Source organism: Phymastichus coffea, unplaced genomic scaffold (genome assembly GCF_024137745.1).
Source record: "Phymastichus coffea isolate CEN01 unplaced genomic scaffold, Cenicafe_Pcof_1.1 PCOF00054, whole genome shotgun sequence".
Taxonomy (NCBI): Eukaryota; Metazoa; Arthropoda; class Insecta; order Hymenoptera; family Eulophidae; genus Phymastichus; species Phymastichus coffea.
The window spans coordinates 1,652,998-1,668,306 of record NW_026706865.1 but is presented as its reverse complement, the minus strand read 5'-3'; the positions used below and the strand labels follow the sequence as shown (position 1 = coordinate 1,668,306).

The window sequence follows — 15,309 nt, the reverse complement described above, 5'->3', positions numbered from 1 at the left end:
ATTTTTTCTTGTATTATTCCTTTCCCTTGAATATTTTCAGAACAATGTTATACACAAGTTATTATTATTTCTAAAATTTTTTATTTATACTATAAAGATATATATACAAAAAAATTTGAAAACCAAACCATGAATAAATTGAAATTTTATCTTTGGAAAGGATAATAGTCTAATCCAGTATTAAACTTGAACTTCTTTTTCTCTTTCCTAGCTTTTTCTTTTTCTCCAATTTCAATCATTTTTTTAACATCAGGCCTAAGAAAATATTATTTTTGCATGAATAGTAATTTTAGATAAACTAAAAAAATGGAACATAAATTAACAGATGTTTACCTGTACGCTGGTGGTTGTATCTCTTCATGCAAAGTACATTTATCAATCTTAGATTCATTTTTGGTATAAATTCTAAGTCTAATAATATCAACATCACGTAGACATTCCTCACTAAGTCTTTTTAATGATGTTGGAGGTACATCAAAGTGAATGATAAAGTAACTGAAATAAAAGTATGATTATATTTTCAATTTTATACAACATTTAGCGACAAAATAACATTTTTCATTGAAATTGATTTACATTGATCACATTAAAACTTTTATACTTACTTAGCTTCTTTGTGTGTTTGATTAAGTACTGGCATTTTATAGGGAGTTGCCATTTTACCTAAATTATCTATTTTTCTGATAAAACCTCCTTTATCAAAAATTGCTTCTGCAGTACGTTTTAACGTAGCCGCAATTTCCGGCTGTTACAAACATTTCAAGTTTTATTACAATATTACAACATTTCATTATCTTTTCATAAAATATCATTACAAATTAAAAAAAGGAACAATTCTTTATCAATTTACAGTAGTTTTTTAGTAACCATTATTATTATTTTGGTAAAGTATCAACATTGGTATACAACAGTGAATAAATTATACGTACCCGAGTCATGATCTTTAATAAAAGGGGCATTTCGTACGTCGGCATTGCTGAATGATTATTTTTTTATCACGTTTATAACAAAAATTTGTTTATATATTACCACAACAATGCTCAAAATTGGAAAACTAATACGGTATCAGCATAATAATGATCACAATATAACATAACCTAAAATACTTTACATATATTTTGCTGAATAGGTAATCTTTCTTCTGCAAGCTAGATGTCGTATATATATGCGTGTCTGTCCAGCCATTTAACTCGTGACCCGCAAAGTTCAAAATTCTAATTACTTTTGAGAATCGAGCATCTATGACATTAAACGAAATTAGTTCATTGTTTATTTTGGTAAGTTGTACCCCCGTAACTTGTCAGAAAAAAACCGTTTGATATCATCGATGCTCTATCCTCGAAAATAATACGGATTTTGCACTTCGCGAGTCGCGAATTAATGTCCGAGCAGTGTAAAGTTTCAGCTTTCCAACACTTGTAATCACTTTATCGGATTTACCTGAAAATCGAAAGTTTAAATTTGTCTGAAGTAATAAAATTACAATACAATCATCTTTTAAAAGAGACTCCAATAATAGCTAGATTTGGAGATCAAGCTATGAAAATTCATTTTGCAAGAATTTTTTTCACTACTAATTCCAAGCTCATCTAAAGTTCTGTAAAGCATTTGTAAATATAACTTTCAGCTGTATTCAATAAAACTTTAATGTCGGTATAAAATAAAATACATAATTTATATATATAGTAGGAATAAAGGACCATAGGATATCAACTTCAATATAAACGCCATATTTTATTTTTCGATTTGCAAAACTATTTATTGAATCTGCAGTTTGATTATAGTTTTATGAGGTGATAGTTATCTAAATAGATACAAAATGTTATTGACATTAAAATAATTGTAACAATAATAACGGTAAATATAGTAGTAACACATTTGAATTTATCTATTTAATATGATAATGATATGCAAACATGCACAATATTGTAAGGTATATTTCTTTCAAAATCTGAGTGATCGCAAAGTTCTTGCTCAATTAAACGAAAAATTCAATAAACATTCCTAAATTATTATTTGATATAGCGTCGCCATGGTTTATAAAACAAGCAATTATAAGTTTTTTTTATGTCAATCGAATAGTCAAAGTACTATATTTTTTTAAAGTTATAGTAATTTTTCATTTATCCAACATTAATAATATACACGTGTTATAATAGTACTCCGATGCATAATCTTATATAAAAATACACAATGAATCAATTTTTTCATACAAAGTATACATAAAATTTCTCATATACCAGATCTACATACCCATATATAATATGCAACAAAGGAATTTGCAAATAATAATTTTATGTTTCCTCTTTTTTATTCTCGTCATTCTAAATGTGTTCAATACCTTCATAATAACAGTGTTAAAGACTTTTAATTGCACTACCACGTTTAACTATACATGTGTTTGTCACTCATGTAGTACGTACATATGATACCCCATTAGAATATTGGCAAAAAATTTATATATATATATATATATATATATATATATATATATATATATAGAGAGAGAGAGAGAGAGAGAGAGAGAGAGAGAGAGAGAGAGAGAGAGAGAGAGAGAGAGAGAGAGAATGAAAAAGGATTGTTATAGAAAATGACAATAAGGAAAGAACAGGCTTCTGAGTACTATAAATCCCAACTAATAGCTGAACACCTCTGTAGTAATTTGTTATTTTCGTTATTTTTTATATCTTTTTATTTTCTCGTTAAACTACTATGCGATAAAAATTGAATCTATGCTAAGCGTGACTTGATTTTCTCGCATTAATGTGGTAGAAAAACAATTCGACTGATGAAAGCTCGTGTGAGTGAAAACTTGGTTTGATACCAGCAGAGCCAAGGCTTAACAATTCTTTCGAAACTTATTAAAAATGAACAAAAATTTGTTTGGTTTTTGTTAATAAGAATTATAATATACTAGATAATTATATGAACAACAAAAAAACGAAAATGTGCTTATTATCATTAAATAAATTTATCATTAGATAAATTATTCTCAGTAGATAAAAATTGTACCTTATAAATGCAAAATAAACTAGTTTCGAGAAGATAATGCATACCAATTGACTCAGCCGTCGAGAAGTGCAGGTGTCAACTTCTCTCATGTACACCGGCGCAAGTTCAGTGCATTCACCAACAACACACAATGTAGCGCATGTTTTAATATACACTTATTACTTTGCTTTGTTTTATATATATATAATGCATACAAATGAAAGGACATAGAGTCCGAATGCAATCTTGCTTTATCGACTGTAATGATGCTCTCTTGCATCGGCGCTTAATTATGTATAATTTTTTCTTTTTTCCGCCCGAAGTATTACTCGTAATCGAAAGTCGCTAAACTTACAATCTATTTTATGTAATTATTATGCGTTTTCATATTTTTTTTCTCTAGATCACTATAATATTATGCAAATTTTTAGCCTTGCAAACATTGAAACTAACGAAAAAAATATTGTCTTATATATATAATTGTTTACATTTAATTAAAAGTCAATTAATAAAATATTTATGATATACAACAAAGCGAAAAATTTAAAATAACTAAACATCAATATTAATTTGTTGATATGTTAAAAAGCCATGAAAACCATAAAATTTATCTAAAAACTAATGATTTTGGCGACATTCGACTGCGACTTTCTTCTTCGATTTTCATCTATACATGAATACATAAAGATCTCAAAGCTAAGAGAGATGGTACAATATTCGAATAGCACTTGCCGCTGAAATTTTGTTTGCGTAACTGTAATCATACATTTTATATATAGCTATATAGCTTAACACTGTTTTTATTTGACGCCCGTTGAATCAAATTGCAGCTATGCTTTACATATCATGACGATTATAATATATTGATACACCTTAACTATATTAATAGTATATTTATAATATTATTACAAGTACAACTATATTGTAGTAATCCGAAAAAAAAGCACTTCTTTCTTTCGTAATAAGTCAATTAATTTCTTTGATTTAACGTCGATACGCGAGTTTCTTGTTAGAGGAATGATCGTATTGGTATCTGCTTTTTTTCGTTACAAACAGTGGTCCAATTTTATGTGTAAGTTTTTGTCTTCTTTTCGTTTTCTTAAATATAAAAATTTATAAAATTATGAAATCGCTCAACGTAACGTCATTTCTTACTCGCTATTTTTAGTCGTTCAATTATTTACATGGTTCTTGGTTTTTATTATTTCTTTACTTTTGCTTAAATATGCATAATGGCAGTGGAAAAGCGGTGTCCAATAAATCAACAATATATTACAAAGTATGCAATTGTCGTCTTTACTTCCAAAGGAAAGTAATGAACGATAAATTAAGCAATTAACTTGTTCAACAAATTCACGTCTTATTATTTTTTTCTTTGTCTGCCTTGCTTTTGCTTTGATTGTGATCACGCATTTATATCTTAATCGTTACGAGAGAGAGAAAACACATGCTTTGAAAAATTAGAGCCGGTGTTAGTAGAAATTTATGACAAAAAAGTAAGTTATGTTTCACCGGTGCTTCAAAATCCTAAGATTCAAGATCAGCCAATACAGCAGTCTTAAAACATAACGGCAAGATAGGCCAATCGAAGCGAAGTATTACGCACTCCATTATCGATAAACTTTGAACATGTTAACGAATTAAAAATTCAATCGTTATTAACGGTGTTTTTTTCCCTCGAATTATTTTTTTTTTTCTTTTAGACTTAAAAAACAATATTAAAATTTTTATAATTCATCACAATCATACACATATTAATTTGTACATTTTTCTTTTGGAATTGCAGTTAAAGTACATTTTCTTTCTCATAATTATTTTTTCAATTGCACATCGTTGTACCATATCTCGCATACAGTCAGGTCGGATCGGATAAATCTTGATACATATTTTAAGATACTATGTTTTTCAAACTCGTTTAACAATCAATACTGCTTTCATTCGCAATTGACTACAAAATCCTTTCAAAGCTTTACTACATTGTATATAGGATATTAATCCAGCGTAAGCGTTTTGCAGTAAATTCTGTACAAATTTCACTAATAAATTGCTTCTAAAGCAACTTTGCATTCGGAGTAAAATCACTGTTCATCAAACTATTTATATATAATATATAACGTACAATAATACAACATTCTTAATTATGTATGAGAATTAAGAAATGCAAGTCTCGATTGTAACTCGAGCATGGATTTCCTACAATAATTGATCATTTAATGTCGTTGCCATTTATTATAAAAGTAGAGAAATCTGATTTCTAATTTTTTAAGTAGATTTAAAAGAAATCCGAAAACCTTACGACGTAGAAATTAGTTTGTTTTTTCTTAATTACCAAAGTAAATAAGCAGGTAATATTCTTTCTTTTGTAATTTGTCACCGTTTGCTTTTTCAAACTACGAAATTTTGATTCGGTAATACGTAAAATCTATGATTAGAATATGCATTCATAACACCTTATGTATTTCCAACTTAAGTAAATTAAACATTAATAGCCCTTTATAAACCAACCCATAATAGAATAGGATTTAAATAAAGCTTAAAATTCTTATTTTTTTGTCTTATGCGAACTACATTCAAGCTTTTGCTTTCGCGGAAAAAAAGAGATTTCTCTAAAAAAAAAAAAATTATGATTAATACGATTGTTAAATTTTGATCATATTTCAGATTCTGTGCACTCACAACAATGATAAATAAATCATTAAAAAGTATGTAATTTGTAAAAACGACGTTGAATGATTGATGTTTCATTTCATCTCGTGCCAACATTTTGAAAGCGGTAATCCTACATGGAACCAATAAAAAAACTATAATTTCTTTTCTTTTTGTCGAAATTTTCTACAAGTTTTATAGAGCTATCATATTGAATCCAGATATTCTAATATATGGAACGAAATTCGTTTTCGGCATCGTTTGTTTTTCTTTTCTTTATAAAAAGTTCGTTTTTTCAAATATTAGTCAATTAAAATAATCAAATATATATTCGTATTAACCTTTATTCTTCTAAAAAATTTTTAAAAAGAAATTTCGACGTTCGCCTGGATAGAGAATTTCATTGAAAAATAAATTTTAAACCATTATCAGGAAAGAATCAATTTATAACCTATATCATAATAGTATCATCATTTTGATTAGCACTGTAGTAACGTTAACGTAAATTATCTTAATTTTTTAACATTCAAACATTAAACAATGTTTAAATGATATACTTTACATTCAACAATACTTCATAGTCAATTTGAAAAGAAACACATGCATCAAAATGAAACGTGAAAGTTCTATCTGATCTTTTTTTGCAATCAACGCATAAATATTTCTAGTCTGTCATTAACTTCATTGATTAATCTAGTATTTGATAATAATTCACATCTATATATCATAGAATTGCATTCTATATCAACATCATAAAACTCTTGTAGCACTATTTATGGTAAAGTCTTTGAAAAGCCCAATTAAATTTAACTCTATTATTTAACAAATTTTGCTATAACATTAAATTCTAATTCGAAAAATTAGTAAATGAAAACTAATAATCGAAAAAAGAAAGTGATTTTCCCATACCATTGTCCAAGAAATTAATCTATCCAGGTGACGTCCTAAGTTTAGACTTTCAGGGTTGCCTTGGGCGACCAGTGATGAAAACGCGAGTTATTTGGATACGAGGACGAGTGTATCCATTTGCTGGCGCGATGACCACCAATGAAAGGTGGGGGTGATGGTCCACCAAGGAAATGAGGTGGCATTACGTTATACCACGGTTGACCCATTGGATGAGGTCCATAACCCATAAACGAATGATTGAACCACGAACGGTTGCGATTGAGATGAAGACGTAGGCTATTGAGATTGCGACGTTTGTTGGGGCCATTGTTGTTATTATTATTGTTATTGTTATTATTGTTGTTATTGTTGACATTACTATTGTTAGTACTAGTATTAGAAGTAGTGTTGCTGTTACTGATGTTATTGTTATTGTTACTGGTAGACGATGAGTTGTTGTTATTTGATGAAGCTTGATTTTGGTTGGCTGAGCCTAAAGGTTTCGATTTTGACTGTGTGCTTACAGAACTGGTAATGTTGACTAATGCAGGTTTCTGAAACATGCAAATAATATGTTTAATTCATGTCTGTAATTTTATAAGTCACTGAGAGGCCACGTAATCTTACCTCTTCTGCCACCTGTTTTTCCACTTTTTCAACCTTCTTGATGTGTTGCTTAATTAGAGGTACTATATTTTCTTTGTCGTCAAATGATGCTAATGTACAGTACGAACCTTTACTCTCTCCAAAACGGCAACAAACTTCTTTAGGATCAACCCATAGTGTCAACTCAACTGGCAACGAAAGATCTTCATATCTAACACCAGCAGCACTTGCAGCTTTTTCTAATGTAGCATCTCGTCGACTATGCCCATTTACACGTATACAACGATATCCTTGACCTGTGAATAGAAAAATTGTAATGCTCATTATTACACATTAGTTTACAAGTAAAAGCTAAAAATTATTTATAATTTATTCCACAAATATTTTGCTTAAATATTTATATAAGTGATTGTTTGAAACTATATAGAAGAATTCTAAACCTAGAAGTTTTCATACTTTGATTGAAACAAATATGAATAAATTAAGGGCAAAATAGTGAGTTACCTTTGAAAGGTTTTTCGGGAAACCAGTGATTTTTGAATCTTTCTGTCATCAGCTCAACTAAACGTCTCTGAAAGCAATCGAGCTGATCTGGACTAAATTTTTCGTTTTTTTCTATCAGCTGCACTAAGAACAGCACCGCTGCTGTAATCTCGTTGCGCATGTTGTCTATGTTTCCAAGCAACTTGATGCTTAAGTGAAGTGTCACGCTTGGAGAACTTAAAATCAGCTATTTTTAAAATGATACTATCTTCAATCCAAGCTGATTTGGAGCACATAGATCTCTTGCTCTGTATGCACAGCCTTTCTTGAGTGTGTCTAGTTCAAAAATTGGATGCGATTAAATTAATGTGATGTTGCATGTATAAATCCAATGATCTGGGGAGTATATAAAATATTGCTGCTGGCAATTGTGAAGATGAATGTATCTGTAATCATAAAAGTCCACAACAATTCAGTTAGGTAATTTGACTTTACATAATGGGGGATTAGATGATCCAAAGAACATATGTCAACATTCAAAATTACACTAGAGAAAGATCATTGTCACATTTAAGTTGAAATTTCTATGTTACAATGGACAAGAGTCACAATAACAGACCATTACTGTGCCAGTTACTATTAATCCAGAGCTTTACGTATCAACGCGATATCATAATCCAGAATCGATCTTAAGCAAAGAATAAGAAACGGAAGGTGCATAATAAAAATAAGCCACAATTGTCACGATCAAGCTGTTAAGCTGTTGATCCTATCATGGCACGAGCCTCGAACAATTTTTTCTCGAAAAGGAACAAACATGTTGCACACACGCGCGCAGCCTCTTATCGGCAAGCTGCTGGCGCGTTCACTAATCAAGTTTCTATGAAACAGCAGCGTGCACGCGGCAACTAATTCAATATTTAGCGACACTAATCATCGCGTGCTAATTTAGCCAAATAGCATGTTCAATGGTAATCGAGGAATATTGGAGTTCTCGAAAGCACGTTGTCAAATATCGAAGAGCGCGCGTTACATCGGCAACAATATGTTGATCTAAACGTAATAAGGTTAGGCGACCGAGAAAGAGAGTGAAACAGAACACGAGACAGAGACAGCATAAGAGAGTGAAAGCGTTGCGGGGGACGACGAAGCATCGACAAACTCGTTCATTAAATGGCCTGCCCGTTATGCGACGATTCCTTCATTTTCATGCATTCGTTGTTTTAATTGTTTGCAAAGTAGAATGAGAGCAGCAAGGTAATAATGGACAACGTAATTGCGTGGCCGATGATTTCGCCAGCTCATTGCTCTCTGGCTCTTTCTCTCTCTCTTGCTCGTGCGCGCCTCCTCTCTCTTTCTCTATCTCTCACTCGCTCGAGCTGCGCATTTCTCACGTTCACTTGAATTTCACGGAAGGTGTTTTTTTTTTCATCAGCGACGTTGAGTAATAAGTCTATAGAAGGATGTTTGGTTAATCGTTTAGCTTACATTTGTTGACGGGTATGTAGATCCAGGGCGACGAGGATATTGTTGATTCGTCGTCGTCGAAAGGAGGTCCCTAAGACGTGTCCCCGTCCTCGTTAAATAAACTCTCTCGTCGCCGTCGCACACTGTACTACTGCGCCACCACGAAGTACGGACCTCAGACGAGCGCCAACACGTGTGTTACGTCGACATGCATGCCAATGCCTGTGGTGACTTGATACACTTAGACTGGCATCGCGATGGTGCCCCATGCGTGACAGAGAACAATGTGCGGTTGCTCCAAAATAATTTTTTATTTTTTTTGTTTCTCAAGTTTGTTGTTGCATTTTTTTGACACCTATTTACTCATATTGATTAAAATTGAACGTGTTACATATGTCAATCGCAATAACTTGCTTCAAAATCGATTTTGAAGCACGTAACTGTGATTACTTCAAATACAATTTTTGAACAAGTCGTAAATAGATTTCGGAGCAGTAAAATAAATGAACAATTATTTACTAAAAATAATCTAGTAAACTATGAAATACGAATTAATAAAAATGTATCTAAAAATATTTGCTTTACAATCGAATAAATGTAAATATTGATTAGAATATTGATAAAGTCATTTTTTTGAGATGTTAAATTTTTGTAGACAATTATATAGATATTCGAAAATTTCTTTCTTGATATGTTGATATGGCCAAACTTATTTATTCCAAAATAATAATGAATGCGTAATTTGACTAGTTGGGGTTCAAATAAATTATACAATCAATGAACCACGTTCTCCTTCAGTCTTTAACAAAAACGAAATTCAATTGATTCATTTACAATAAAATATTTCTCTGAATACTTAAAAATAATTTTCTCTATAGAAAAGCACCACTGTTTAGAAAAAGAAAATATATAAATCATGTAGCTTAAAATGTACTTAAATACGTTTATTAATAGGCAGTTAAAGTTATACATTGTAATTTTCATCTATTTTGCATATAATACAATCCTTAGTTATTAATTGTTCCTTGTGTGTAAATGAGTGTCAGCTTTTTCAAGACAGGAATGTTCTTAAGGAACATACAACTTTTAATGATTTTCACGCCGATAATTAAAATTGAATGGAGTTTATTTCCTATTCTCATCAACTATTTAATGTCCTCTCACTTTATTGCTCAATGCATTAAACGAAGCGCGAATGAACGGTTGTGCGTGTAGATTGTCGGAAGACTTCTACGCTAACTTAATATTCCAAAATTCAAAGTTGACAATGATAAAGTTTATATTATTATTAAAAAGTTAATAATGACTGGAAAGGCATTATATATTTACAAGTAGAAACTATGTTTCCCCGTTTCTTCGAGATTCGGCTTAGGAAACGCGAATTAATGAGATAAAGACATAAAGTACACGCGTAACACTCAACTACCATTATATAATTAACAGTTTTTTCCGAGCAATTCAGCGAACAAGAAAAAAAATTTAAAGTAAAAAAATGTTTGTGATGCAGTCATGTCTATTTAGTAATTTATCTAGTAAAACTTCGATGGCAATTGTTAAGTCCTACCGACAAAATATAAAAACGCATTTAGAAAATTAAGTTTTACGTATGAAAAATAATCATTAAAAAATAACTTGCCAAGAAGTTATTAAAAGACTTTTTGATTTGAAAGAAATCATAAAGTCAATAGCCTTGAATCTCCAGCGCATTTATGCGTCAGTGAGTTTTCCAAATTTTTCCATACATATTTCAGCTTAGTCAGCTTTGCGCGCTCTGCGTTTGCGAACGTTTGGACTATTTGGTTGTGACGACTTGCTGTCTTTGTCAGTTTTCTCGTTTTCGGACTTTTCCTCTGATTCACTTTCCTCTTCATCTACGAGATCATCCTTAACTGCATCAACGAGTTCGTCATCGACTCCTGCGTCGTTATCTTCGTCTTTCTCCTTTTTCTTGGTTTGAGTTGGAGTCTTTGGTGGGTAAATAAAGTCAATGATGCAAACAATTAACTATAATTAAAAAAGTAATACTGTAATACTTTGATAGTTTTATTAATTATGACAAAATTAAATATCAAAATTGCAATACTGACCAGACCCAAAATAGCACCCAAAACAATAGTGACAAGAGCAAAAATCAAATAAGTTCCCCAGGTAGGCATACCAAAATCTTCCATCAACTTGTTATGGATGCTCTCAAAACATATTTCAAAAATAAGTGCTTCAAATTATCATGACTCAGAAGATAATTCTGCTTCTATTAAAACTTACTCTTAGTACTTGAGACATTCTGAAGATCTGACTGGCAAGAGACATTTGAATTGATGTTGGACTTCTCCAGTTTGAAATAGGTTCTACTTTGGTCCATGTCTGCTTAGATACAAATTCAATCAGTGAATCCTTATCTCTTGGACTCTTGTACTGGCGAAAAACTCCATCTTTGACACTGCAAGCATATGTGTAGAGTTAGAAATGTCATAAATAAATGGATAAAAACAGCTCAAAATAAACCTACTGATATATTGTTGGCAGAGCAGTCACCATAAAACGACCACTAAGTCCTGGAGCATCTGTCACATCAACCTTGCCAACATTAATTCCAAGCTCTTTTTTTTGGAAAGCAAGACCTTCCCAGATTGGTTCAAGTGCTTTACACGCTGGACACCATGGTGCATAACTGTAATTTCAAAAAATCATCAGATTTTATATCTATATTGATTTTTAAATTTTTATGACATTTGAAAATGTTCTCATTAATATAATATGTAACTTTTATAAAATAAAATAATTAGTTAAGTAATACTCTAACTACATTCCAATGAACCCGGTATGCGAAGTTAATTATCTCTTATAACCTCCAAATGTTCCATACAGTGTTTTCGTAAAGAATTTCAAAGGTAAAATCTCCTTTGAGAAGTTAATGTTATCTGGTGTATTGAATTATTTAACATACCTAACTATTTATAAATTTATTTAGTTAAATGAAAAATACCCGTGTATACAAAGTACTAAAAATAACGGAATTACAAATGTAAACAATGGTTCAGCAACTACCCCCAGCAAACCTGCCACGTACGAAAAGAATTCTGGCCCTCCCTCAGAACTCCGTTAACAAACCAAAACAGAAGCAGTTTTAGAGAATAAAGATAAAAAGGCGAAAAAGAGAAAAATTGCGTGGCTTCAAAAACTTACAATTCAACCATCCACTCGCCCTGAAGCATTCGATCCCAATTGTTCTCGTCGAGCTTGTCGACATTACTCCTCTTTTGAGCATATACTCCGACGATCACAAGGACGACGAAGATAAGGTTCCGGATTACTTGGCGCGACATCACTGCTATACGTGAGCTCTTCGGGTTCGGGTCACTCACCGGCACTTAACTGAGATCAAAACTACGCGGTTGCCACGTTTCGTCCTCGCAGATGCATGGTGCGGTATCACAACTCACGACTATAAGCTTTAAGGCTGATTCTAAGTATATGAAATTTGGAAGTACATATCATTTTAGAACATTTTGAAATTCTTGGCTGTTATCTTCATATATATTGAATTTTTGTTAAAATTTTTGTTTTACATAATGAAGAATATGTGGTATTCTTATCATATTCTAATAATGAATGTTGTAAAAATACATTCACCGCGAAAATTTCAATTGTGTAATTGATTTTATAAATATTTATCATTTGAATCGAGTGCTGTACTTCTGGTCCGAAAGCGCATGCGCGGCATAGTATTTGAGGTTAGGATATATATTTGACGAACTGTGATAAATAACAACGCTTAGCGATTATTTTACAAGCAAGTTTTCCGGCGATTGTTGATAATAGAAAAATTGACTAATTACTATAAATTGATAAAAATTATTTTCATAATGTCTGACGGTAAGAAAATGAATGAAATTCATAATCATTTTGGCCGCATTATTTTCAATATTTACGTAAATTTACTCGAGAATGTAATAATTTTTGTTTGTTAAAAGTATTTATTAGTAAATTATAAATATTTCCAGAGGAAGTTATCAGAAGAAGACTGCTAATTGATGGTGATGGTATGGGAGATGATAGAAGGTTGAATATTATGTTAAAATCTTTTATCAAATGGGCTAATTTATCAGAGGCTGATCCAGTCTTACAAGAAAAATTACTATCTCAATTGGCTGTATGTGAGTTTACACAAAAGAAATCTGGTCTGGTATCAAAGATGAGCGAGGAAGAATTGAAGAATTATGAAGAAATGTCTAAACAAATTGAAGTGGAAATCGAAGAAGCTAAAAAAAATATTGAAACAACAAAGGTTGAACTGCAAGAAGCCAAACAAGTTAGAAAAAACCGTATAGAATATGATGTTCTAGCTAAAGTTATCAATGAACAGCCAGACAGACAACAAACTAATATCAAACTTGCATCTTTACAAAAAGAACTTGAGACTTTGAAAGTAAGTTTTATAAATAATAATTATTTTTTCTTTTTATATAATAATTATATTAATAATTTCTCTGTATCTATAGAATTGACATAAATATAACAAACTTGTTTGGTTTTAGGAAAAATCACAGCATTTGGAGCAGAAGCTTGAGATGCGTAGAAAACAGTTCCATGTTCTCATATCTTCAATACATTCCTTACAAGCAATGTTGGATGAATCTGATGAAGAAATAATGGATGTAAGCCTAGAAGATGTGAAAATGTCTCCTAAAGTAACAATATAGATCCACATTGTAAATAATAATTAAGGTTGCCCCAAAGTATAGTGCTTAGGATATTTTTACAGTTTGTATTGGATCTGTATAAAAATATATTTATAAGTAAACTCACAAATATTTCTAATGATTAGTTATTTATCTTCTAAGCTTTAATTTGAGTTTGCTAGTTTTTGGTACATGCCTAATGGTTAAAGATAGTCTTGTTGTTCGATTCAATATTTGATTTTTATCATATGTTTGTGAACATAAATATAAATTTTTAATATCACTTTTGTCAATAACATCTATTTCTCTTTCATCAATAGAATGCAAATATTCATGATATAATTCTTTCTGTAGAATTAATAAACTTCTTGGTTCCAACAATAAGCTAAATACTCGTTTTGGAGATTCCTTTTTTCAGAAATAAATTTAAAAATAGAATTTAATTAATTCAAATAATCAAAAGTATTTATAATAACACTTACAATGTTTTCTGTTTCAAATCTTTTATAAAATTCCAATAATGTATGTGAACCACAGCTAATTGTTGTCACTATTGGATGAAAAAGAGGTCCATCAGAGTGTGCCTGAAAAATAATCATATTTCATAAATCAATAAAATTATAAAATAATCTTAAACTTACCATAATTCCTTGACCAGATAAATATTCGTTGATTAGAATATGATTTGGTGTTTTGTCTTTTCCAAAGATACCAAGTAATGATATTTTATCTATTTGTGTCTGTAACCACTGAAATAATTATAAAAGCATTAAGTTTATATTATTCCAAAGTAAAATAACGTCCAGAACTTAAACTATTTACTTGAGGAATATCCTCAGCAATCATCCCTTTTGGATGAGGAGTGCCACCCCAATTTTGGAGTCTCCTGTGACTAAGCTGAGTCCACTTTGGAAGTGGAGCATTGTTAACTTTTTTAATTAAATCTTTCTCTTCTTCTTCAGTTATAAAATTTGGAATGTAATTCACTTGTGGTGGAATCTGAAATTATTTTAATTTCATAAAATTTTTCAGTAAACTAATTGCTCCAAAATAATGTTCACCTCTTTAACTATACTCTCATTAATTAAAATTGCGGGATCCAAACTCATTTTTACAAATCCTCCAAACAAAAACAAATATATATAAGCATATATAGCCCATCTAGAAAAGTGATCAGTCAGGAAATAATAAGTTTCCACGTGTTTATACGTTTTTTGGGAAGCTATGTCACGTAAAATTCTGTTCTGTTCTGTTTATTGGCACCAGTGGAGCTTAAGTTTAAGCTCAGTATGCGTGTACACCGATATACTTAATAATAAAACAAGTCGTAAATACTACATTGATACAGGTGCATATGTATACATGAACAGTGAACACTGACACAATCTCACAAATGGCTGAGGAAAGTCACTAAAAAATCAACTCGATATAAGCGGGTGTGGGTGGTCTCATAGGGAATTTGATTCTTCAACTCCAAAATTACTAATCACGTTTCGTTCCACGTTACTAATATAAATAACAACACCAAATTCCAAAATAACAAAAA

The 15,309-nt window shown here is 30.9% G+C and overlaps 5 protein-coding genes across 8 annotated transcripts; 1 reads left to right on the top strand and 4 right to left on the bottom strand.

Annotated features, from left to right (window-relative positions):
• Positions 1 to 31: 31 nt before the first annotated feature.
• LOC131665803 (small ribosomal subunit protein bS6m) lies at positions 32 to 1,462 on the bottom strand. The gene is made up of 4 exons (XM_058937929.1): positions 930 to 1,462; positions 606 to 745; positions 334 to 495; positions 32 to 255 (listed from the first exon to the last, which is right to left on the bottom strand). Exons 1-4 carry the CDS (start codon positions 972 to 974, stop codon positions 147 to 149), a joined length of 456 nt encoding a protein of 151 aa, XP_058793912.1. The 5' UTR covers positions 975 to 1,462; the 3' UTR covers positions 32 to 146.
• Positions 1,463 to 4,167: 2,705 nt separating this feature from the next.
• LOC131665738 (maternal B9.10 protein-like) lies at positions 4,168 to 9,240 on the bottom strand. 3 transcript variants are annotated; one of them, XM_058937820.1, is made up of 5 exons: positions 9,103 to 9,240; positions 7,636 to 8,060; positions 7,153 to 7,427; positions 6,973 to 7,079; positions 4,168 to 6,942 (listed from the first exon to the last, which is right to left on the bottom strand). In XM_058937820.1, exons 2-5 carry the CDS (start codon positions 7,793 to 7,795, stop codon positions 6,588 to 6,590), a joined length of 897 nt encoding a protein of 298 aa, XP_058793803.1. In that variant the 5' UTR covers positions 7,796 to 8,060; positions 9,103 to 9,240; the 3' UTR covers positions 4,168 to 6,587. The 3 variants fall into 3 exon arrangements, with proteins under 3 accessions (XP_058793803.1, XP_058793801.1, XP_058793802.1); XM_058937818.1 differs by having other exon boundaries at positions 4,168 to 7,079; XM_058937819.1 differs by lacking the exon at positions 9,103 to 9,240 and adding an exon at positions 8,234 to 8,428 and having other exon boundaries at positions 4,168 to 7,079.
• A 776-nt stretch (positions 9,241 to 10,016) lies between these two features.
• LOC131665753 (thioredoxin-related transmembrane protein 1-like) lies at positions 10,017 to 12,474 on the bottom strand. The gene is made up of 5 exons (XM_058937854.1): positions 12,268 to 12,474; positions 11,591 to 11,752; positions 11,347 to 11,521; positions 11,169 to 11,270; positions 10,017 to 11,085 (listed from the first exon to the last, which is right to left on the bottom strand). Exons 1-5 carry the CDS (start codon positions 12,405 to 12,407, stop codon positions 10,834 to 10,836), a joined length of 831 nt encoding a protein of 276 aa, XP_058793837.1. The 5' UTR covers positions 12,408 to 12,474; the 3' UTR covers positions 10,017 to 10,833.
• Positions 12,475 to 12,818: 344 nt separating this feature from the next.
• Positions 12,819 to 13,930, top strand: LOC131665755 (THO complex subunit 7 homolog). The gene is made up of 3 exons (XM_058937857.1): positions 12,819 to 12,957; positions 13,086 to 13,510; positions 13,620 to 13,930. The coding sequence occupies exons 1-3, from the start codon at positions 12,948 to 12,950 to the stop codon at positions 13,782 to 13,784; spliced, it is 600 nt and encodes a 199-aa protein (XP_058793840.1). The 5' UTR covers positions 12,819 to 12,947; the 3' UTR covers positions 13,785 to 13,930.
• Positions 13,633 to 15,109, bottom strand: LOC131665754 (alpha-ketoglutarate-dependent dioxygenase alkB homolog 6). Of its 2 annotated transcripts, XM_058937856.1 has the most exons (6): positions 14,825 to 15,109; positions 14,586 to 14,762; positions 14,405 to 14,512; positions 14,246 to 14,347; positions 13,891 to 14,171; positions 13,633 to 13,745 (listed from the first exon to the last, which is right to left on the bottom strand). In XM_058937856.1, the coding sequence occupies exons 1-5, from the start codon at positions 14,870 to 14,872 to the stop codon at positions 13,914 to 13,916; spliced, it is 693 nt and encodes a 230-aa protein (XP_058793839.1). In that variant the 5' UTR covers positions 14,873 to 15,109; the 3' UTR covers positions 13,633 to 13,745; positions 13,891 to 13,913. The 2 variants fall into 2 exon arrangements, with proteins under 2 accessions (XP_058793839.1, XP_058793838.1); XM_058937855.1 differs by lacking the exon at positions 13,633 to 13,745 and having other exon boundaries at positions 13,773 to 14,171.
• Between the last annotated feature and the right edge of the window lie 200 nt (positions 15,110 to 15,309).

Coding starts and splice junctions, on each gene's coding strand:
- LOC131665803 (XM_058937929.1), bottom strand. CDS start 974: ATGCCGACGTACGAAATGCCCCTTTTATTAAAGATCATGACTCGG. Junction 746..929: donor TATTAAAGATCATGACTCGG/GTACGTATAATT, acceptor TGTTTGTAACAG/CCGGAAATTGCGGCTACGTT. Junction 256..333: donor ATACAACCACCAGCGTACAG/GTAAACATCTGT, acceptor ATATTTTCTTAG/GCCTGATGTTAAAAAAATGA.
- LOC131665738 (XM_058937818.1), bottom strand. CDS start 7,795: ATGCGCAACGAGATTACAGCAGCGGTGCTGTTCTTAGTGCAGCTGATA. Junction 7,428..7,635: donor TCCCGAAAAACCTTTCAAAG/GTAACTCACTAT, acceptor TTCTATTCACAG/GTCAAGGATATCGTTGTATA. Junction 7,080..7,152: donor AAAAACAGGTGGCAGAAGAG/GTAAGATTACGT, acceptor TGCATGTTTCAG/AAACCTGCATTAGTCAACAT.
- LOC131665755 (XM_058937857.1), top strand. Junction 13,511..13,619: donor AAGAACTTGAGACTTTGAAA/GTAAGTTTTATA, acceptor GTTTGGTTTTAG/GAAAAATCACAGCATTTGGA.
- LOC131665753 (XM_058937854.1), bottom strand. CDS start 12,407: ATGTCGCGCCAAGTAATCCGGAACCTTATCTTCGTCGTCCTTGTGATC. Junction 11,753..12,267: donor GGCGAGTGGATGGTTGAATT/GTAAGTTTTTGA, acceptor TTGAAATTACAG/TTATGCACCATGGTGTCCAG. Junction 11,271..11,346: donor GAATGTCTCAAGTACTAAGA/GTAAGTTTTAAT, acceptor ATATGTTTTGAG/AGCATCCATAACAAGTTGAT.
- LOC131665754 (XM_058937856.1), bottom strand. CDS start 14,872: ATGAGTTTGGATCCCGCAATTTTAATTAATGAGAGTATAGTTAAAGAG. Junction 14,348..14,404: donor TATCTGGTCAAGGAATTATG/GTAAGTTTAAGA, acceptor ATTATTTTTCAG/GCACACTCTGATGGACCTCT. Junction 14,172..14,245: donor GATTTGAAACAGAAAACATT/GTAAGTGTTATT, acceptor TTCTGAAAAAAG/GAATCTCCAAAACGAGTATT.